A 22003-nucleotide genomic window follows, 5' to 3' on the forward strand; every position below is an offset into this window, starting at 1 on the left:
TTGCCTCAAAACAGCCATCCCTGAAGAGTCTCTCCATCTAAAGCAGTGCATTATCAGGGATTGTAGCATCTAGTCCTTCTTACTGAATCACCCTACAGTCCATATTCAAACCTTTTATGGTTGTAAAGCTGAAACAGTTGATTGTTATAGATACTTGAGACTCTGGCTGGATGATAAAGAGACTTTTCTACAAAAAAAAAAAAGAAAAAAGATGAAGATCTGGTTTTTATATAGTTTTTTTTTTTTTTTTTAAATCTCATTCATAAGCTGCAAGATCATTGCACAACCCACAATTTTGTCTCCACTTGATTATGGTGCTATTGTTTTATGAGTGCATCTATATCCACCTTAAGGTCTCTAATGGGAGTTTTTCCTTCACACTGTTTCCAAAGTGCTTGCTCAGTGAGTCATATGTTGTCTGTATGCATTATTGTCGGGTCTAATTAACAATATAAAGCACCTTGAGGTGACTGTTGTTGTGATATGACGCTGTATAAATAAAATTGAATTGAATTAATTTGAATTAAATTCTGTGTATCACAGGGCATAATGTGAAAATTTTAAATTGTTGTATTTGTGCATCTGCAACGTACTCTTGCACCTGTTTTTAGTCTTGGTATCTTTCTTGAAAAAGAGATTTCAATCTCACCGAGAGAACCTGTTTAAAAAAAGGACTTAATAGATAATATCACTCTTAACATGTGAAAAATGTTTGAATACTGTACCTTGTTAAGCCAGTGAACCTTCTCTACATCAGAGAATTGCACCTTTGGGGGAAAAGCATTAAAGTTAAAATCTTGATGCATGCTCAATCATCCAGGTAAGTCAATCTCCAAAAGTTGATTCTGTTCATCTGGACGAAGCGTTTTGTGGGAGAAACGTTTCGTCACTCATCCAAGTGAAACGTTTCTCCCACAAAACGCTTCGTCCAGATGAACAGAATCAACTTTTGGACATTAAAGTTGCATGACGGCGTTGGTGGAAGACGAAGAGGTGTGGTGATTAAAAACCTCCCTCAAAAGTTTAGGCTGTAACAGAAAAACAGAACATACCCAGGATGCCATCGGTAAGGCACTTCTCAGCTCGGTTTTGATCGCGCGTTTTTCATTGTCCACTAAGTCGATGGCTGATGTGATCCGGGCGACTTTCCATTGGCGATTTTTCTTCCAGTAGGTGAGCATAAACACGCACAGCAATACCCAGCTGATGTTGATGCCCAGATAGCCTAACAGATACACAGGGTAGCAGATGAACACCGCTCTCCCGCAGTACATCACGAACTCTATTATTACGTGGTTAACAGTCGAGGAGCTCAGCCTGTCCGTGCACTGCATGCTTTCGGACGGTTTTTGTGCCATCGGGTCAGACACGGTCTGAGGACCTGGTTCAGAAAACGCACTTATTGTATGATCAGAGGGCGAACAACTTTCTGTGTATTTCATTTCATTTTCATTTGAAAAGTAGACAAACCAGTCCTCCCCACTTACCTCGCGCTCATAGTAGTCCTACACCTTCTCCGTGTTTTTTTTTTTTTTAAACAAAAATAAATATGCAGGATAAAATGACGGAAATAAATCCAGACCTGGAACTTAGATTTCCACGCTGTATGCCTATTCTGCACCGGGAGGTGCTGTGTAAGTCAGTGCCAAAACACCCCGAACCATATTGTTGATGTTGTAACTACACAGTAACGTCATCAGGGCACGAGCGCACAATCACACGCACGTTGTTGCACTTTTGATTCCTTACTGGCACCTACTGTGTCAGTAGTGCGCTTCAAGTCAGGACTTTCCACGCACACGGAGATGTGCTTATAAGGTCTCGGTTCTCTTTGGATCTTAAAATTCCTCAGTGATGAAGTTTAACAAATACAGATACAGATCCTCTCTTACTGAACCCGACTTTATTGCGCTCGTTTAAGTCCCAAACAGACCGCATTTCTCTCCATGGACAAGAAAAAAGGAACGGAGAAATAGCAGATGACGTAATTAACAAAAAGGAAACTTATATATTTTTTGTTACCAATTCTCATCTTTCTTTTATCATTATTTCAATTCATGTTTTCATTCATATCTTTATTTAGCTTCATTTGATTTTTTTTTGTTGTCTTTTTCTTAGTATTATCATTACCATCAGTAGTGGTACAAATAGTACTGGCGGTGGTATTATTACTTATATTGTTATTATTACCAATATTTTTAATATTATTACTGATATTATTATTATTTAATGATGACTCATCTAACCACATAATGTAGATCCCCATATCCACGCATTGGGTTCAACCACATGAAACTCACACCCAGTTTTAATTGAATGCAAACTCTACAAATATGTACAAATGTTTGTTTGTTTGTTTGTTTGTTTGTGTTCTACTCTTTTTCAATGTATTCTTTGTCTCTTGTTTGTGTCAGTGCACATTTTCTTCATAGTTGTTTTTGGCAATGCTGATTAATTCTGGCATTTTCACTATGCATGTTTCACATTTTTATTACCCACTTGTAAACATCTACTCTTACCAGTAGCAGTTTATAAGAGAAAATATATTGAGCAGAATCAAATTGCGTGTGGTTTGTGTGGCCCCCCCACAACGGTCCCAGTTTCACTTAAGCTAGACATCAAGATTGAGCTGGAAAGGATGTGCAGCAGGTTATGGTGTAAGGGCAGAGATGGTAATGTACTAATATGCGTGCGAGTGTGTTGATAAGATGAAAGGAACTTTAAGGAACAAAAGGAGAGAGAGGGGATGACAGTTAGTGAATCAGGAAATGCAGAGGATTGGTAAGGAGGAAGTGAGGGCAGCTGTGAAGAGGATGGAGAATGGAAAGACAGCTGGTCTGGATGCCGTTATGGGAATGACTGGGAGTGAGGGTTTTCACCCAGCCAGTTGTACAGCATCTTGTTAACATTTCATTACCTTTCTTCAGTAGTAAGGAACTGAGCTTTGTTTGATTAAATAATGTTTATTAATACACCTGTTTTCACAGACAAATAGGCACAAAGTTCTGTGCATTCAAATAAATGAAAATGAGGAAGAATTACAATAAAAATAAATCAGAAGATTAAAAAAACACTGTTAACAATAATACAAAAGCAAGTTCAAAGAGAATAAAATAAAAGTCGCAATAAATCAGTTAACATAAATAGCAATACCCCCAGTCGCTAACAAGGAACAGTTATTAAATTCAGAGTCTGTGATCGAAGGCTCGAAGGAGTAAAAACAAGCTTAGATAAATAGTCTAGACCTTGTTCACTTAGTGATCTCTGTGCAAGAATGTGAATTTCACACATAAAACACGTAAAACACATCAGCAGTCTGACTGCACCGTTTTGTAAATCTTGGATGTGAAAAATAGATGATTTAACTAAGTCAGTAAAAAAGGACTTTACGGTTTGCATGAATCAGCCGAGGAGACTATACACCTAAATGAAAGAAACAGAAATGTCAAATAGATTTTATATAAAAGTTAAAGCCTAAAGAAGAAACAAATACTATACCAAAATTATGAATGCTGGACGAGCAAAAGGAAGCAATCACTTGACTGGTTTTTCAGTGTAGTTCAGGAGGAGCTACAATCATGGCCTCAGTCTTGTTGAAATTCAAAACAAATCAATTGCTGGGATAGACATTGAACTAGGTGGATAGCCTCTCGAGCCGGTAAGGCTTAAAAGACAAAAACAGCTGAATGTCAGCATAAATAAATAAGAAATGGAAAGGTTGAACGATGGCAGCTAAAGGAAGGATGTAGCGATATAGTAGTAAGAGACCGGGGACTGAACCTTGTGGAACCTCACAGGTTAGAGAAGAAATGTTGTTTACCCTAAACAGAGAAAGTCCTGTCTGAAAAATCAGAGGAAAACAAGTCTAACACCAAGCCAGAGATACCAGCCGAAACCTCAAGCCTATTAAGTAACATACCATAGTCAACGGTATGAAGGGCTCTATTGAGATCAACTAAAATGAGTACAGAACAATTTCCTGAATCAAATACCATTAGAATCGTATTATAGACTCTCAATCTCAAGGAAGTGCTGCTTTGGAAAATCAAACTGGAACAGGTCAGAAATCTGTTTTTTGTATAAAAAGGATCTCAATTGACTCCCCACAACTGTTTCTAATAATCTCCTGATAGAGTAAATGGCAATTTTGAAACAGATGGATAATTCCCAACAGAACTGACATCAAGATTACATTTTTTAAAGTAACAAAACTGGCTCGGAATGCTTAAAACGGGGAATGCCACAACCTTACTTCAAACAGTTGTTAACGGTAGTTAGAAATGAAGAACCATACTTGTAAAAGTCCCAAACAGGAAAGAGGTAAAATCTCAAATAAGTATGAAGAGGGTTTTATCGAGTCCATTACTGTAACTAAGCCATTAACAGTAACTGGAAAGAATGACGTAAAGGACTCAGCTCACTAAGAGCCATCTTCACATGCTGAGGAACATAAGGAGAACTTGGATCTTATGGTAACTCGGTCACCTTATTTACAAAATGATTGAGAAATACATTACAGTCATCCTGGGATTATTCTTGTCACAATTAGATTGAGATGGCTGAAATAAAAAGATCCAGTCCCTTTCACTGCTTCATTATAATAGTGGAGAGGATCTTTCAAATAAAGAAGAGGATCAAACGTTCATCTCTGAAATAACAGTCATCAATTGAATGTCAGATCCTAATACAAACACGTTGTTAATACTTAGTTAAAATGAACATTAAAAGAGTGACTTATGGTCACCAAAAGCAACTTCATTTACTGCCAACTTAACACCATAAGCTATGTCCAAGTTGCATTTTTGCGAGGATAGTGGGACCAGATACATGTTGAACAAAGAGCACATGACACTCATTAACTTAGTGGTACTGTCTGATCAACCATCAGCATTAATGGTCAAGTCCTCAACTTACTGCAGTTTGATGGAAACTGTGAAAATATTATTTAGCATTGAAAAACAAGCTGATTTTTGCTTGTATATCTCATCAGTTATAGTTCTGACAAATTGTCTTTTCTTGCATACAAAAAGTGACACAAACTTGTTTTAATCTTACGTTTAAGTGTGTCAGTTTCAAGTAAGACCTCCAGTGTTACTAGATTGGAAGATGAATTTTGTGCCTGGGATCAGAGTGTTCCTTATTTACACGATCAAAGATAGTTTTTCTGCTACTTTCGGAAAAAAAAATCCATAAAGGAGTATGAAACTCTTCAAGCATCATGTCGGCAGTTTCCCCTGCAGTGGCTGATGAGGTGATTTTTAAGTTGCAAAGCTTTTCTCAGATCCACTTGCTAGATGGATTTCTTCAGCCCAAGCAGAGTGAGCTCATACCTTTAGAGAAACAGGTGTGAAATATTCACATGACTATATCTAAAAACAAATAATCACCCACACACGGTTTTACATTAGAGTCCATGACTTGCAATCAACAAAGAAACAAAGAAACCAGCACCAGTTTGTATTTGGTGCTGAAAGTGGTTATTTTAGTGAAAACCCAGAAACAAGTATTGCCCCTTATAAGATGCTTCATACTGACACTCATATGTATGTATAGATAGATAGAAAACAAATAGATTAAACTGCTTTTTAAAGCTTGTATCAGAAAAAATGAGTTGTTTATATTAGATAGTAATTATATTTGTTTCAATTTTAATGACACCAATACTGATTATTTCTTAATATGTTTTTAAAAATTAAGATTATTTTTATCAGAAGCATATATCATTCTAATTACTATAAAAATGTTTATTTACAAATAGGAATATTCCTCAGTGTATAGTTTTATTATTTTTAAGGTATCAATGCCGTTTACCCTGACGTAGCATAACATACCAAGCCAATGCCCTTTTTCTCTCTGGAGACCAACATCTTGTTACTTTTCACAGACACATACAACTTCCTAGTTTGTGCTTCCCTGAGTGTCACATCGAACTGAAACCTGTGACAAAAGATGATTGTCAGAAAAGTAAAAGAAAGTAACACTGTGCACAAACTTTAAAACTCCCAGCTCTTCGTTTTTTAAAAAACAAACGGGATATGTAGAATTAGTTTATTACGCTCACTTTTCTTTGAAAATGGGATTGATCGCCCTCTTCTTGACACCGGTCCTCTTGCGATGCTTCAAGCTTTGGACAGGAAGGAGATACAGGCGGACGTAAGAGTCTGTGCCGTTCTCACTGCAGGGGAATAAATTCCTGCGTGACAGAGGATTTTAAAAGAAAACTGTATATTATATGTGCAATTTACAATCTCTAACTGTTGCCTTTTTCTCATCTGATGTGTTGAGTTCAGATAATTTAAAACAAAAATAATGAATATCTTAATATTCTTAAATTAAGCCTGTTTATGACTTATACCAGCTACTGCAAACATATTATATGACATATTTTCAATATCCTGGACCTAGGTGTATATATATATTATTTCAACATATGGTGCTTATTAGAAAAAGAGTTTAATGTCATCACACTAAAAATGCAAATCATAACTGGTGCTGCTTGATCGCTGTGACATACCTGCAATTGTTAACAAAGACCATGAGTTTGTTCCTCATGGCTGCATATTGTACAGACAACGCAATCTCTCCAAATGAACCCAGATGATTCCTAATGGCCCTTTAGAGGTAAAAATAAATATATGAATGTCACCTTTTCTTTCTTTCAGTTCTTTTGAGAATGCAGCATCTCGCTTAGTTCATTATATCTGTAAAAATATTAAAAGTCAGCGTTAGAGGACAGAAATGGACACACAGAGAACAATTCTCACTCTGGATAGGAGGCTCCATCTGACAGGTCGAATCGCGATGAATTGATGACGTTCTCTAACAGCAGGCTGTGGGAGTCGAACCGACGCAAGTTTATTGATGAAGATGATTGCTTCCTGTTTTCAGGCGCCTGGGAGGAGCCACAGCCTTGAGCCAAATAGCCTTTGCTTGGTGATGCTCCCTCCAGGTTCGGAGTAGAGGCAGCAGGGATATTGTTGGAGGAAGCTGTGTGAGAGGAGGGTGGAGCATTGGAGGGATTGGAGACTGAGCTGTACCCTGATTTTCTGGCCTGTTGTTGTTTGCCTTGTGGAGGAGGACTGAAGATAGTCTGGGATGGAGGCTCTTCCAAATTAAGAATCTGTGTGAGATTTACATCAGAGCTGATGAGGAATTGTATTGGCAGTACTAGTGAATAACACAATGGGGGCGGGGGGAACAAAAACAACAACTAAAATAAATAAAACAGGGAAACCTAAGAGATCTTTAGCCTTGCATGCCCACCCTGAGAGTGGCCCTCAGTTTGATCTGGCTGTTTGCTCCAGAGCGCTCCAGCATGAAGCGCTGGTCTAGAGTCAGGTTGGAGGTTCTGAGCAGGTGACTGAGGGGCAAGCTGAGAACACCGACTAGATTCTTCTTCTCAGGCTCTTTGACCTGAACCACATGAACAAAGAAAATATGAAAAAACAAAGATTAGATTAAACTTATGAAGAGATCAGATGGAATATGGTGTTGCAACATTGGCAACACACTGGAGAAATCAAGGTTTGAATGATTGGTTTACAGGCATACAAAACAAAAACTGTATGAAGAACATATCTGATTAAAAACTGGAAAAAATGTGAGAACATGCTATCACTTTTCTAATTAGGTTATTAAATTAAAGGTTTTAAACTATTTATTTTACATTATTTTACAAACAGTACGGAGTAAATGACAAACCTGAACAATGAGCTCCTGTGCACTGACATTATGCACAAAGAAGGTGAAACCCTTTTCCCAAACTGGATCTTTAGATGCATACGCAACCTGTGGAAAGAGAGCAAGACGGTCACTGAGATGTGTGGATGTAACTGCAATCTCTGAAGCAGATGAACTGACCAGTGTTTTAAATTTTTACAGAAGAAAAATAATCGAAAAAAGGACATATGCACTTAAAGGTGGAAATGGCGTATTAGCAATACCTACCTCGCTTTTCTTAACGTCGTCGTCAATGGACATTTCCACAAAGGAGTTGGGACAGGTGGTTCTCTTTGTGAGCTGAAATAAAAGCAAACCAGTGAGGCAGTGAGAACATCTGTTCTAGTTTACAACTACTGTTAGCTGAGTCTGTGTTTCTGTGAGCCACTGTCAACATTTAAACCAGAAATAAACCCTTGCACATACAGGGAGTGCAGAATTATTAGGCAAATGAGTATTTTGTCCACATCATCCTCTTCGTGCATGTTGTCTTACTCCAAGCTGTATAGGCTCGAAAGCCTACTACCAATTAAGCATATTAGGCGATGTGCATCTCTGTAATGAGAAGGGGTGTGGTCTAATGACATCAACACCCTATATCAGGTGTGCATAATTTTTAGGCAACTTCCTTTCCTTTGGCAAAATGGGTCAAAAGAAGGACTTGACAGGCTCAGAAAAGTCAAAAATAGTGAGATATCTTGCAGAGGGATGCAGCAGTCTCAAAATTGCAAAGCTTCTGAAGCGTGATCATCGACCAATCAAGCGTTTCATTCAAAATAGTCAACAGGGTCGCAAGAAGCGTGTGGAAAAACCAAGGCGCAAAATAACTGCCCATGAACTGAGAAAAGTCAAGCGTGCAGCTGCCAAGATGCCACTTGCCACCAGTTTGGCCATATTTCAGAGCTGCAACATCACTGGAGTGCCCAAAAGCACAAGGTGTGCAATACTCAGAGACATGGCCAAGGTAAGAAAGGCTGAAAGACGACCACCACTGAACAAGACACACAAGCTGAAACGTCAAGACTGGGCCAAGAAATATCTCAAGACTGGTTTTTCTAAGGTTTTATGGACTGATGAAATGAGAGTGAGTCTTGATGGGCCAGATGGATGGGCCCGTGGCTGGATTGGTAAAGGGCAGAGAGCTCCAGTCCGACTCAGACGCCAGCAAGGTGGAGGTGGAGTACTGGTTTGGGCTGGTATCATCAACGATGAGCTTGTGGGGCCTTTTTGGGTTGAGGATGGAGTCAAGCTCAACTCCCAGTCCTACTGCCAGTTTCTGGAAGACACCTTCTTCAAGCAGTGGTACAGGAAGAAGTCTGCATCCTTCAAGAAAAACATGATTTTCATGCAGGACAATGCTCCATCACACCTCACTGTGTTATTGCGTTGTCACACTATGGCCACCAGAGGGCAGTCAGAGGCAATGCTTCTGAAGGCAACAGAACTGAGAAATGTTTAGCTGGTCTCTGTGAAAACATGCTCCTTGCCTGCCAGTGCCTAAATAACAAGATGAATGGATTCACACATAATACCATGTAACTATAAAAAGATCTGTGAGTATAGCAACCTTGGTAATGTGTCAGTGTGTGTCTGATTTAAAAAAAGATTTAATAGTTCTAATTTCCTCAAAAGTTCCCGACTATGTTCACTTTCTGCATTCTTCTTTATGCTAGCAAACGTAACCTGAACATTGCTCAGGAGGAAGACCAGCTGTCAGTAACACAGCTACGTAAAATCAGAGGCATTTGCCAGACAAAAAGGCCAGCTTTCACAGACACAAGAGCACTTGGAGTGATAACACAAAGCTCCTGATCAAACTGAGACATCAACATTCAAAAGCATCATCAACTCTAGGACACAAAAATGAAAGAAAAGCTAAGTACCAATGAAAGATAAGGACTGCCCTTTGTTATGAGCCACAAACTCGAAAGCAAAGTTGAAATATTGTTCAAGAGAGTTACATTTTTGGACAATTTTATAGTAGAAAGAAAATAAATTTAACACCCCCCCCCAATATCTAAATTTTTCATTAACGACAAATTTATGTGATTTATTTTTCTTTTTTAGTGCAGCAGAAATTAAATTACAAAATGCATTCTCAGAACTGACGCCAGTTTTATCTGATATCAGATGAAAAAATATCTCCATTATGACCAGTGGGCTGGTTTTAACAACAATATGTGCAATCACACAGAAAGTTAGATGTTTATGTGCTCGCTGCCGAGAAGTAAAATATATCACTCTCTGTTATTTTTAATGAGTAAAACAAAGCTTGAATTTTTTATATACCTATGTCAAATTTTAATTTCAAATAAACACACTTTTACTGTTTTTCAGTGGCGCAACACTCAGTTAAATATAAAGCGCTCTAATACTGTACTTTGGTGCCAAATATTCTTATAAAATTAGAAGATAATAAAGTGAAACTACTTTTCTCGAGACTCACGGCCATCTTTTTGTAGAGCAGTACAAAAATACAGCTGAGCACATTTGCATCACTGACTTACGTCAGTATTTTCTAATACTCCCTATTAGAAGATACTTACTGGTAGATCTGCGGCACTGTGCAGGTACACTGCAAGCACAGCACAGGCAAAATTGTCCGTGGACTGGAAGGAAGAGTTGGGAGAGAGAATGAACATGAGTTACATAGCAGCTGGACACTGAGCTACCTACAGCGGCAGTTAAAAGATGAATAATAAAATCCTGATGTTATTGACATCAAAGAAACACTAAGCTGCTGTACCTCCTTCAGCAGGCTGGTGTCAGTCTGAAGGGAAAACCACTGGAGCTTAAGATGAACTTCACCATGCAGTGCCCTGTCCACAGGAAACCACTGCATGAGTAAAAGGATGTTCAAAAGGATTAAATACAAATCTAGAACTAGAGGAAATTATAACAGAAGCTTGAACACTACATAAATCCTGCAATGTCCTCTAGCACAGAAATACTGCTATTAGTTGTTTATTAGCGTTAAAAAAGCTCACCTGATCCATTTGTTTCTCCCTCTTCACTTCTCCAAAATCAAGGTTATATCTAAATTAGACAAGAAATGTAGAATAACATCAGAACTCAGACAGATCATTATTTTAATCAGTTTCGTGGCTCAGAAATGCATACCAAAGCAATAATCATATCACTACATTTAAAAAGAAAGTAAAACTACACACACTGACATGAGACACGGACTTTCAAATTAACACAGGAAACACGGCAGGCACAGACAAGACACTGAACTAAACCTACCCTAACATGAAGATTACAATAATAATAATAATAATCAGCACAACTAAGGAATCAGAACCTAAATCATAATACAGAATAATACAAAAACACCAGAAACAGAAAATGCTGGGTCAAACGACCCAGAAGCGTGAAAGCTTTGATTGGTCATGTATGGCCAGTAAAACCAGAAAAGTGCTATACAAATACAAGTAAATGACATATTATGGACAAAAATTAAATATGTTGAATATTGAGTGATAAAACTGTCTTTAAGTTGGATCTGTTGACATCAGTGACTACAGGAGGCACTACAACGAGAAATCTACTGATGACTGATTGGCAGATGCTGCCTAAAGATGGGGCAATCGTGGCTCAAAGAGTTGGCAGTTCGTCTTGTAACCGGAAGGTTGCCAGTTCGAGCCCCGGCCGTTGTGTCCTTGGGCAAGACACTTCACCTACCGCCTACTGGTGTTGGCCAGAGGGGCCGATGGCGCGATATGGCAGCCTGGCTTCTGTCAGTCTGCCCCAGGGCAGCTGTGGCTACACCTGTAGCTGCCTCCACCAGTGTGTGAATGTGAGAGTGAATGAATAGTGGTATTGTAAAGCGCTTTGAGGGCCCCGAAAAGCGCTATATAAATGCAATCCATCATTATTATTATCATTAAAGAATTTGGCCAAAATCCATTTAATATTCGATTTACCTTCCAAGACAATCATCTTTGTCTGCGCCCTCATTGCACAGCTCTAATTCTAGCTCCTGCCCCGGGGCCTCATGGACAATAAACTGCACACACAAAAACAACAACAACAATGTTTTAATTGTCTTTCAAGTATTTTGATTAAATTTCACTGAATGGGATTTCAGTGGGTTACATTAAGAAAAAGTGGATATAAGATACTGAGCAAAAATGCAAACAAACTCCACGTAATTGTGTTTTCAAGTTTGTCCATGAGAATTAAGTGACACATTTTTTTGTTAAGGGAAAAAAGAGTGTCAGAATCAAACAGTAATCGATTACTGAATCAAAGTGTGGATAAGTGCAGTGTGTTTGTGTACCTCATACACTTTATTCCATTTTGGGAACAAATTCTCTTTGACAGTCTTGCTTTTGAAATGCGTGCTGCCCACTCTCAGTGTGGCATATCGGTCTGATTTCGCTTTCATTAAATTCATCACGTGTGTGTTCTTAGCCACCAGATCTCTGGCCTCCAACAAGTGGACCCTCACCACCCCCTGAGATGAAAAAGCACAAGTATTCACATTAACAGTCAGGTAAACTGAAAGAGCAAAAAACTAGCAATAGTCAAAACAACATTCAAAATTTTTATACTTTTTTATTTTGATAGGATTCTGTTTTTTAATGTGAACTGCTGCTTACTGTAGCTGCAAGTTATAAGATGAAAATAACTCCAAAAATATTTAACATGAGGAAGTGGGAACCTCATCTGGTCCCCTTTGACCTTGTCTATGAGGGGAATGCACATGCGGTTGGGCAACACCATGATGGAAGCTATAGCATCCAAGATCGTCTCCTCAGACAGTGAACTGTGAGGTGAAAGATGTGATGAGAGAGGACAGCAACCAAACAAGTAAACACCGAGTAATAAAATCATTCATTTCAAATATTTAAAATATTATTTGAGACCTTAAAGAAGGGATGCTCAAAAGGTTTGGCGTACCAGTCCAGTTTATGTGCAGAGTTTTAAACATTACTAACTACAAGGCTCCACTCGTCATAATAAGGCTGTGAGAAAGTCTCTGGCCACTTACAGGGCGGCGAAGGAAGAAAAAAGTCACTCCTCCCACCAGCGGTGCTTGACCAATAAGAGGCTCTAAAATGACCCTCAGCATCCCCTGAAGCTGGAAGATTCAGAGCGAGTTTTACATGAACAGTAAGCATGTGATATAGACGATGGAGAGAACACAGAAAAATGAGATGCTCACTTTAAGTCCTTTCACACGAGTTGTGATTGCCAGGCTCACATCAGTGCTCATGTCCACATCACCATCATAACTGGAGAGTAAACTGAGCTGGTCAGACATAAATGATGACAAGAGAAAACATCACACTACCGTGTGGCTCAGGGGGTTGGGAATCGCATCTGTAACCGGAAGGTCACCGGTTCGATCCCTGGGCTCTCTGTCCTGGTCGTTGTGTCCCTGGGCAAGACACTTTACCCTACTTGCCTACTGGTGTTGGCCAGAGGGGCCGATGGCGCGATATGGCAGCCTCGCTTCTGTCAGTCTGCCCCAGGGCAGCTGTGGCTACAACTGTAGCTGCCTCCACCAGTGTGTGAATGCGAGAGTGAATGAATAGTGGTATTGTAAAGCGCTTTGTGTGCCTTGAAAAGCGCTATATAAATCCAATCCATTATTATTATTATTACTACTTTGTAAACTAAGGTGAAAAAATTTGTTTGACCAACCTTATATTCATGTCTAGAATCACTTCCCTATGTTCCACTTCATGTGTGTACGCTCTTATTCCAGTGATCTTGAGAGGCTGAAAAAAAATAAAAATAAAAAAAAAATCACTCGGCCACAATACATCACCTATGATGCACTTCCAATGATGAATGTTACTGAATTTTTGAAGCAGAACAAATAAAAATGGTGCATAAATCAAAACCACACACTTTGTATCCAAAATGAATCTTGGTAAATGTGAACACTTTGAGTGCAGGATTGGAGGACCTGATGGATGGCTGGATCTTTTCTCTAAGTAGCTTCTCCATGTACATCCCAATGAATGGCCACGCCTGCTCCAACACCTGAACACATAAAAAAACACCACACCACTTTAGCACAACTTGATTCAGCACCTATGAGATCACATGGTACATAGAATTTTATTTGCTCTCTTATATGAGGTGAAAACAAAAAGGCTTAATGTATCAAATGGCTTATTTAACTTTTTAAAATGACAACTTATTTTAATATTTTGTAGCCTAAGCCTGCTTTAAATTTCTCGAGAATCTGTGGCAAGATCTGAAAACTGCTGTTCACAAACGCTGTCCATCTAATCTGACTGAGCTGGAGCTGTTTTGCAAAGAAGAATGGGCAAGGATTTCAGTCTCTAGATGTGCAAAGCTGGTAGAGACAGACCCTAAAAGACTGGCAGCTGTAATTGCAGCAAAAGGTGGTTCTACAAAGTATTGACTCAGGGGGCTGAATAATTACGCACACCCCACTTTGCAGTTATTTATTTGTAAAAAATGTTTGGAATCATGTATGATTTTCGTTCCATTTCTCACGTGTACACCACTTTGTATTGGTCTTTCACGTGGAATTCCAATAAAATTGATTCATGTTTGTGGCTGAAATGTGACAAAATGTGGGGCCGAATACTTTTGCAAGCCACTGTATGCTAAGTGAGCCTACCGCAGACATGAGCGAGACAGATAAATATGAAGGGATGCCGGATCGGATGTCACCCAGATCAACAAGGTCCGCGTCAGGTGTTGAGGAACCAGGGCACCCTGATGAAAAGTGGGCCAGTTTTCAGCCACCTCCTGTAGATTGATGACATCAAGCTGTATGCCAAGAGTGAATGAAACATCGATTCCACCAGGATATACAGCAATGAAATCGGAATGTCAGTCGGACTGGAGAAACGTAGTCGGATGATAACAACAACAACAACAAAGAGAGGGAAAGTAGTCAGAACTGAGGGGATCGAACTACCAGAAGGAAACATTGCATACACTGGGGACAGTTACAAGTACTTGGGGATCCCACAGGCAAATGGGAACCATGAAGAGGCCGTTAGGAAAGCTGCAACCACCAAGTACCTGCAGAGGGTCAGGCAATTCCTGAGGAGCCAGCTGAATGGTAAGAACACCTACGCCCTGCCCATGATCAGGTATCCTGCTGGGATAATAAGCTGGCCAAAGGAGCAGATAGAAGCCACTGACATAAAGACAAGGAAGAAACATTGAAAAAGAAACACTGGCTGCCCTCTCCCCACACTGGAAGTTCTACACAATGCCCACTGTTTTAAAAAGGCCCAAAACATCATAAAAGACACCTCACATCCTGGCCACTCGCTGTTCGAACTGTTGCCCTCAGGCAGACGGTACAGGGCAATCAGAGCAAGGACTAATAGACTCAAACACAGTTGTTATCCAACTGCAATAACACATCTGAATACTACAAAAAAAATGTCCATCACGCCACTCTTGTGTTAATCTATGCACGGCCTGAAGCATGTGTGTGGGAATGTATGTGAATGTTTTACTGTTACATCTTATTAGTATTTTAAGTATTCTATCTATTTTATTTATTGAATTTTATTGTTTTATTTATATTTTGATATTGCTAGGGATGATGCAATGATCGGGGACCATTCTTCATTTCGTTGTTCTCGTGACAATGACAATAAAGTTTCTGATTCTGATTCTGATTGTGGGTCTGCATACAAGGACAATTATAAAATATAATAAATAAATAAGGGTGGAGGTGCTGTGGTCATTTAGGGTGGAGATGGTAATTCTACTGAGACCAAAGTACTGCACAAGACCGGAAAATATTGCACATACCAAAGATACTGCACATGAGCCCAAAAAATATTGCACAGAACATGGAAAGATTGAGATATTGCACATGGATGATCAATAGCAGTGTCAGAGTGGATGTGTTGGACAAGTCTTTACTCACTCTTAGTTTGCATTAAGAGTTCTGACGGCCATCGGGAAGAAGGTGTTCTTTAGTCTGTTGTTTTTGCACCTGATGGATCTGAACCTTTTTCCAGAGGGCGGGATGTTGAAGAGGTGGTGGTTAGGATGGAGGTGGTCCTGTATACTTGCCCTGGCTCTGGAGAGACATCTTGAGCTGGCAATTAAGTCCAGGGAGGGGAGTGGACCGCTGATCAACTTCTCTGCATACAAACCTTAATGTCCTTTCAAATAATTTTTCAAGCACTTATATATCAAAGCTTGCATATCATGAATAATATGAAAGAGCTGTGTACAATACTGTTGGAGGGATTGTTTTTAAAGGCACTTCAGTTTCCCTCAGTTTTGGCCTGCTGAGTCATTGTTCAGGTAGTGTTCAACATAAATTGATATGTGAATTGACAGCGATGATGCTGTATCAGAAGACACAGACAGCTGTTGTATTTTGAACGTACCTGTGTTAACCCTGGTTTAACACTTACTTACATGTGTTAAACTATCTGTAAAGGTTCATAGTTATCATAAACTCTTTAGAGAAACTCAGCGCCGTTGCTAGGTAACCAATTAACTCGCCCTAAAGCCTGTGAACAAGAGGACCCACGCGCATGTACGCTTCAACTGCTTTTCCTCTTCGGTGTTATGTTATGTTTAACTAAACAGGATCACAAATCACCTAAACAGGAACGCCTGTTTAGATTAGCAAGCCGACTCTGTATATGTGGTGGTACTGCCCCCTAGCGACTCTTTCCCAGAGTACAGTCAGCCTTGAAAAGTAGTACTGCACTCTATCACTCATATAAGAGCATGTGGAAATTGCAAACAGTGCGAGGAATATAATAAGCAATAAAATAGCAATACAGTGGTCCCTCGCTATAACGCGGTTCACAATTTTGCACGTTTTTTTTTCTTTACTGGAAAAACTAACTACAAAACACTGTATGATACTTGGAACCGGGAAACATGGAGGGACACAATCAGACAAACCAACAACAGATAAAGGAAGACAGAGGGCAAAATACACAAGAGGGTAACGAGGGAAACAGGAACAGGGAACACAGCTGGGACTAATCACACACATGAGACAGGGAGAAAGTGAAACAGAATAGACGAACGCAGGACTGTCAAAGTAAAACAAGAAATTCACGAACATGGAAACTAGGGCGACCAGGCATAACACAAGGAATTCAGGGAGGCACAGTAACAAAATCTAAAGCCTAGAAATGACAAAATACAAAAGCTAACTTAGGGAGCTACAAATACAAAAGACTACGCCACGAGAGCCACAAAATAGAGAATATTCACCAGACCCAAGATCATGACACTTACAATCTTTATTTTTGGATATGCATATTATCTACCATCACACAAAATTTGAAAAGGATATCTTGGAAAGCTTTGGACGCTAAACAGACTAACAAACGTGACTGATTACATACTCCCTGCGTTCAGTGGGGAGAATAGGGACTCTATACCCCCAGCTGGTCATCTGGGAATCTGCCTGAAGAGATTTATTCTTTTCACAATCACACTTTCACACTGAAATGATGTCAAATCAACCATGTATTAGTTTGAAGATATTTATTTGCCATGAATATGAATTGAAAATGAATGTCCCTTTTAGTTTCAGCTCAAAAACAACAACTGGGAACAGCTTCCCTGCTCAATAATTAATGTAAAACAGAAAAACATCAAACTATTAGCCAAGACAAAGTCTTCATCCACTATAGATCTCTGGTAGTCTGAAGACAGTTCTACTAAAAATATTCTGCCACCTGTTGTAACAAATTTACCAACTACAATTGAGATTTTTTTTAAATAATACATAAATACAAAAAAAAAATAATCTTTCTTTAAAGTGTTTATGTCAAACCTCTGATTAACTACTTAGCTCAGAACTGTAGTCCCTCATAAAGAGAGTGACGGCGTACTGAGATGTTATTTTGAATGGTCTGAGAAGATTAGCTTTAAAAGGAATGACATCCTATTGAGTCAGTAACTGAGGCCAAAGAACTTGGCTTGTGCCCTTCTTGGATGCAGTTTTACTTCCAATGAGCTGCAGAACAGCTCAGCTGCCTCGATGTAAAATCTGCTTAGTGGGACTTCGTGCATTTCAGTGTTTATCGAAGTCTGTAATCCTTCCTCACCATGCACTCACTCATCTACATTGCTGTAACAAACATTTGGCTTTTACCTGATTTGCCCCAATATATATACATAAAAACTGTCAATAAATCTATTTACAATATAACACTAAAGATGAACTTTGGTTCAGATGAAATAACCAAAATATAGGCGTTGCTTTGCTTGCACAAACCTTTTTTTCATTGTTATTAAGGGTCTTTTTGTTACAAAAAAAAAAAAAAAAAAGCACACACACACACACACACACACACAAATAAATCTTGGTTTGCTGTGTTTCGGATGAGTAAGGAGTATGAACGTCTGTCATTTTCTCTGCAGCGGTTGCAGCAGCAGCTTTTCAAGCTGAAGTTTCTCTCAGTTGTACATGTTACACTCACTTCTTCAGCCCGGGTAGAGTGAGCTCATACCTTCAGAGAAAAGAAATATCACACGTTTATGTGATTATAAGTATAAAATAAAAATTAGCAAAGGTTATCTTCTATTGTTTTAATTCCCTTCTGCCATCAGGCAGATAGGCTCTATGCCCTCCACAATTACACTCATCTGGGAATTTGTACAAAAACTGTTTATGCTACATTGCTATAAAACTTCCATAACGGCAGCAATAGTCCAGGAAGTTATATAAAAAAAAGACACAGGAAAAAAGTGCCCCACAGCAAAGGGGCAATCAGAGCGACACATCAGGAATTACTAACATTTTGTTTGTAGCTAGTGTCACATAAACCATGCAAAAAGAAAAGTGTCCCCTTACCACGCTGTGATGCCTTTGACTAGATCCATTTCTGATAGATCTATTATTATCTGTGGACAGAAGCAAAAGTGTCATTAATTATCTGGAACAGGCTGCAAAAGAGTGACAGCCAAAGACAGTTTGACATGAAAGGGATCAATAAAAAAGAAAACTGTTATGAGCCCGTTTGGAAAATGAAAGGTTGCATATTTGTTCGACAAATCGCAGTGCACCGAGCAGTTTCACTAACAACCTTTTACCCCACAGCTGTAAAAGGCTTTCTGGGGTCTTGTCGTCAGGCAGACACCAGTGGCGATGTAGGAATTTCAAGTTGATACTACATCTCCTCAAAATCGTGTATGAATTTTGAATCTTAGTGACCTCAACCTCAATGTGCATTTCAAAAGTCAAGTTTTTTGAGAATCTTGTTAATGTGATAACTCAAGAAGGAAGTTACCTAGGAATTTCAAATTTATACCATAGGTTCATCTACTAGGTGGCCAAGAGTGGCACTGGACGGCTGCAAGTAGTTTTAAAGCTTAGGTCAGGAACAGAAATATAGAAAGGGAAGTAAGTTTCACACAAAGAAATAAAGTCTGAATTTTTTTTATGGTAGTTTCATTTTAAAGACATAATATTTATCAAAAATCCAGAAAAAAAATCATAAAGTTATAAACTGATTTGCATGTCATTGACTGAAATAAGTATTTGCCTAAAACCAAGCCATTATTCTGGCTCCTACCAATTTACTGTGATTACAGTTAATCAATCAAGATACTACTGATGTCAATTCATTATATTTATAAAGCACACCTGTCTACAGGATCAGTTTCCTCCATGTTTACAAGGAAGGAAATGCTGAGTATGACGGAGCTGGAAACATAATACTTTGAGACTTTTTTCCCTTGTTTTTGCCAAGGGTACAGGACGATCTCAGCACATTAAGGGGTCGATGAACAGGGCCATAAAAGAACCTTCTTCCTTCAGACAGAACACTGAAGGTGGGTCGTGGATAGGTCTTCCAAAATGACAGTGACCTAAAACATACCACCAACATGTAAATCATTTATCACTTTGATGTAATGCTTTCTTTTCTGGACTTTCGGTTCATATTCTGTGTTTCTGCATCAATATTAGAGTGTGTTCATTTCTTTCTAAGTTAGCAAAATTGCAAATTCAGCAGGGGCTCTAATGCTTTCCTCCCCATTGTACATAGTTACATATTTTATTATTTATATTTTCAGGGAATCACTACCACATGAGTAGCTCATCTGATCTATAAGTATAATTACCCACCGAGCCAATGTCCTTTCTCTCTCTGGAAACCAACATCTTGTTATTTTTCACAGATACATCCAACTTCCTAGTTTGTGCTTGCTCGAGTAAGACGTCAAACTCAACCCTGTGATGAAAGCAGGTTGGGACAAAAAGGAAACCATGTCAATGGCTGAGCTTTAAAGATACACAATCTGCAAACTATAAATGATCAATTCTTCCTATTTGAAAAAATTAGTACAAGATGGTTAATGAATCAGGTAAGCGTACTTTTCATTGAAGACAGGATTAGTTGTCCTCTTCTTGACATGCGTCTTCTTACGATGCTTCCAGGTTTGGTCGGGGAGGAGATACAGGCGGACGTAAGAGTCTGTGCCATTCTCGCTGCAGGGGAATAGGTTCCTGTGTGGTACAGACCACGGTATTTAAGTTTTGAATATTTAATTACATTTTTTACTGCCTTAAATACTATTGAAGACAGATTTTTGGGACATACCTGCAACTGTTAACAACGACAACAAGCTTATGTCTCAGGGTTGCGTAGCGTATAACCAGCTCAATCTCTCCAAACGAACCCTGATGATTCCTAATGGCCCTAAAGAGAAACAAATATGCAAAGGTCACTTTTATTTCTACTCTTTCAAAAATGCAGCAACTGCCTCAGTTCACCATATTTCTAAAAAGGTTAGATGTCGACATTAACAGAACATGCAGAGAACAAAGTCTCACTCGGGATAGGTGGCTCCATCTGACAGGTCGAATCGTGATGAAGCAATAGAGTTCTCCGATAGCAGGCTGTGAGAGTCGAACCGACGCAAGTTTGCTGATGACGATGATTCCTTCCTGTTTTCAGGCGCCTGGAAGGAGCCACGGCGTTGAGCTAAATAACCTTCATTTGGTGAAGTTGGCACTTGTTTCGGAGTAGAGACAACAGGAATTTCTTTGGAGGAAACTGCGTTAGAAGAGGATGGAGCGTTGGAGGGATTGGAGACTGAGGTATTCCCTGCTTGTTTGGTCTGTTGCTGTTTGACTTCTGAAGGAGGATTGACGATAGGCTTGGGTGGAGGCTCTTCCAATTTAAGAATCTGTGTGAGTTGAAGACATGAGCAGTGCTACTGTGGCTAAAACCATCACTTATGAGAGAGGTGGAAAACACAATGGGGAAACCAACAGAGATAATTTGCTTTGGGTGTATGTTTGCATGCCCACCCTCAGAGTGGCCTTCAGTTTGATCTGGCTGGTTGCTCCAGAGCGCTCCAGCAGGAAGCGCTGGTCTAGAGTCAGGTTGGAGGTGTTGAGGAGGCGACTGAGGGGCAAGTTGAGAACACCGAGTGGATTCTTCTTCTCAGGCTCTTTGACCTGAACCACACATGAACAAAGAAAATATGAAAAATACAAATTACATTAACCTCATGAGGAGATCAGACAGATTGAAAGAATCTAGTTTCAGAATATGATTTAGAATTATAAGGTAGTTGTGGAAAAATAATGATTGAAGAATATGGTAAAAACAATTAGAAACCTTTACTTCTGTTAAAAAATGTTTAAAAAAAAAAAGTAAAAAAATAGCTTTGTTGCTTTTTTTGCCAGAGAGAGAAAACAAACCTGAATAGAGAGCTGCTGCGCTTTGACGTTACGCACAAAGAAGGTGAAGCCCTCCTCCCACACCGGGTCTTTGGAAGCATACACAACCTGGGAAACAGTGAATCGAGTAGTAAAAAAAAAAGTTAAGACAGTTACTGTGCTACTTGTTTGCAATGGAAATATTTTTACAACACAGACTTTATATATATTACTGATCAAAGGTCAAAGTGCTTCTAGAACAAAAATAGTCAAACATTTTTAATTTTAGGCCACTTTAGAGAAAATAATGCTTAGAGTTGCTGGTGGGCTTTAGTTTTTTTCCCCATGCTAAGTCAGTCCTAAAACTAAAAGTTCTGATTTAACTAGAAATGACTAAAGTGTGTTTTAACACCTGAACTTTGGCAAAAAAAAACAAGCCCAAATGCTGTAGTACTTCATTCAGGTTTAATTATGTTGGGCTTAAAGTGAATTTATTAAATGCCCTCTTACACAACTAATATTTTCTTTTAAAATATGCTGTTGACAGTACTGTGACTCGTAGGATCTGGAGCAGTGAAATACAGATAATCTCTGTTCTCTGTTCTTCTTCTCACGGAAATAACAATTAAGTTTGGTTGTTGAGACATCCACAGACAGACACGTTTCTGTCACAAG

At 39.1% G+C, this 22003-nt stretch overlaps 3 protein-coding genes and 2 long non-coding RNA genes across 6 annotated transcripts in view; 1 reads left to right on the plus strand and 4 right to left on the minus strand.

Moving 5' to 3' along the window:
* Nucleotides 1–1668, minus strand: part of LOC146691296 (extended synaptotagmin-3-like) — a 16404-nt gene extending 14736 nt beyond the window's left edge. Inside the window, exons 1-3 of one of the 2 annotated variants that reach the window (XM_085434662.1) lie at nucleotides 1488–1668; nucleotides 1053–1381; nucleotides 726–767 (exon numbers count right to left, since the gene is read on the minus strand). In XM_085434662.1, the coding sequence (XP_085290788.1) occupies nucleotides 726–767; nucleotides 1053–1358 (348 nt within the window). In that variant the 5' untranslated portion in view covers nucleotides 1359–1381; nucleotides 1488–1668. Of the gene's footprint in view, nucleotides 1–725; nucleotides 768–1052; nucleotides 1382–1487 lie in introns of those variants that run through there. The other variant, XM_085434663.1, reaches the window with a different exon arrangement.
* LOC146691297 (uncharacterized) overlaps nucleotides 1108–22003 on the plus strand; it is a 26211-nt gene continuing 5315 nt past the window's right edge. Inside the window, exons 1-2 of the long non-coding RNA XR_014915568.1 lie at nucleotides 1108–1173; nucleotides 20619–20761. This is a non-coding gene — a long non-coding RNA (uncharacterized LOC146691297). The remainder of the gene's footprint in view (nucleotides 1174–20618; nucleotides 20762–22003) is intronic.
* Nucleotides 5731–12223, minus strand: LOC146691298 (extended synaptotagmin-3-like; the record flags this gene model as incomplete). Its single annotated transcript, XM_085434683.1, has 13 exons — nucleotides 5731–5937; nucleotides 6062–6193; nucleotides 6515–6613; nucleotides 6765–7120; nucleotides 7264–7413; nucleotides 7702–7788; nucleotides 7948–8056; nucleotides 10150–10171; nucleotides 10262–10328; nucleotides 10466–10555; nucleotides 10707–10755; nucleotides 11646–11728; nucleotides 12002–12223. Coding segments are annotated over 13 exons (1596 nt in total), but the record flags the coding sequence as incomplete, so codon positions are not given.
* On the minus strand, nucleotides 13219–16094 carry LOC146691299 (uncharacterized). The gene is made up of 3 exons (XR_014915569.1): nucleotides 15602–16094; nucleotides 13582–13716; nucleotides 13219–13448 (listed from the first exon to the last, which is right to left on the minus strand). It is a non-coding gene; the product is annotated as an uncharacterized LOC146691299 (long non-coding RNA).
* esyt3 (extended synaptotagmin-like protein 3) overlaps nucleotides 16932–22003 on the minus strand; it is a 13342-nt gene continuing 8270 nt past the window's right edge. The window contains exons 16-23 of the mRNA XM_085434664.1: nucleotides 21371–21457; nucleotides 20975–21124; nucleotides 20495–20850; nucleotides 20262–20360; nucleotides 20036–20167; nucleotides 19787–19892; nucleotides 18512–18561; nucleotides 16932–18167 (exon numbers count right to left, since the gene is read on the minus strand). Coding sequence (XP_085290790.1) covers nucleotides 18134–18167; nucleotides 18512–18561; nucleotides 19787–19892; nucleotides 20036–20167; nucleotides 20262–20360; nucleotides 20495–20850; nucleotides 20975–21124; nucleotides 21371–21457 — 1014 coding nt within the window. The 3' untranslated portion in view covers nucleotides 16932–18133. The remainder of the gene's footprint in view (nucleotides 18168–18511; nucleotides 18562–19786; nucleotides 19893–20035; nucleotides 20168–20261; nucleotides 20361–20494; nucleotides 20851–20974; nucleotides 21125–21370; nucleotides 21458–22003) is intronic.

Source organism: Copadichromis virginalis, linkage group LG16 (genome assembly GCF_057382275.1).
Source record: "Copadichromis virginalis isolate Kocher_CV1m ecotype Utaka linkage group LG16, C_Virginalis_male_GT1.1, whole genome shotgun sequence".
Taxonomy (NCBI): Eukaryota; Metazoa; Chordata; class Actinopteri; order Cichliformes; family Cichlidae; genus Copadichromis; species Copadichromis virginalis.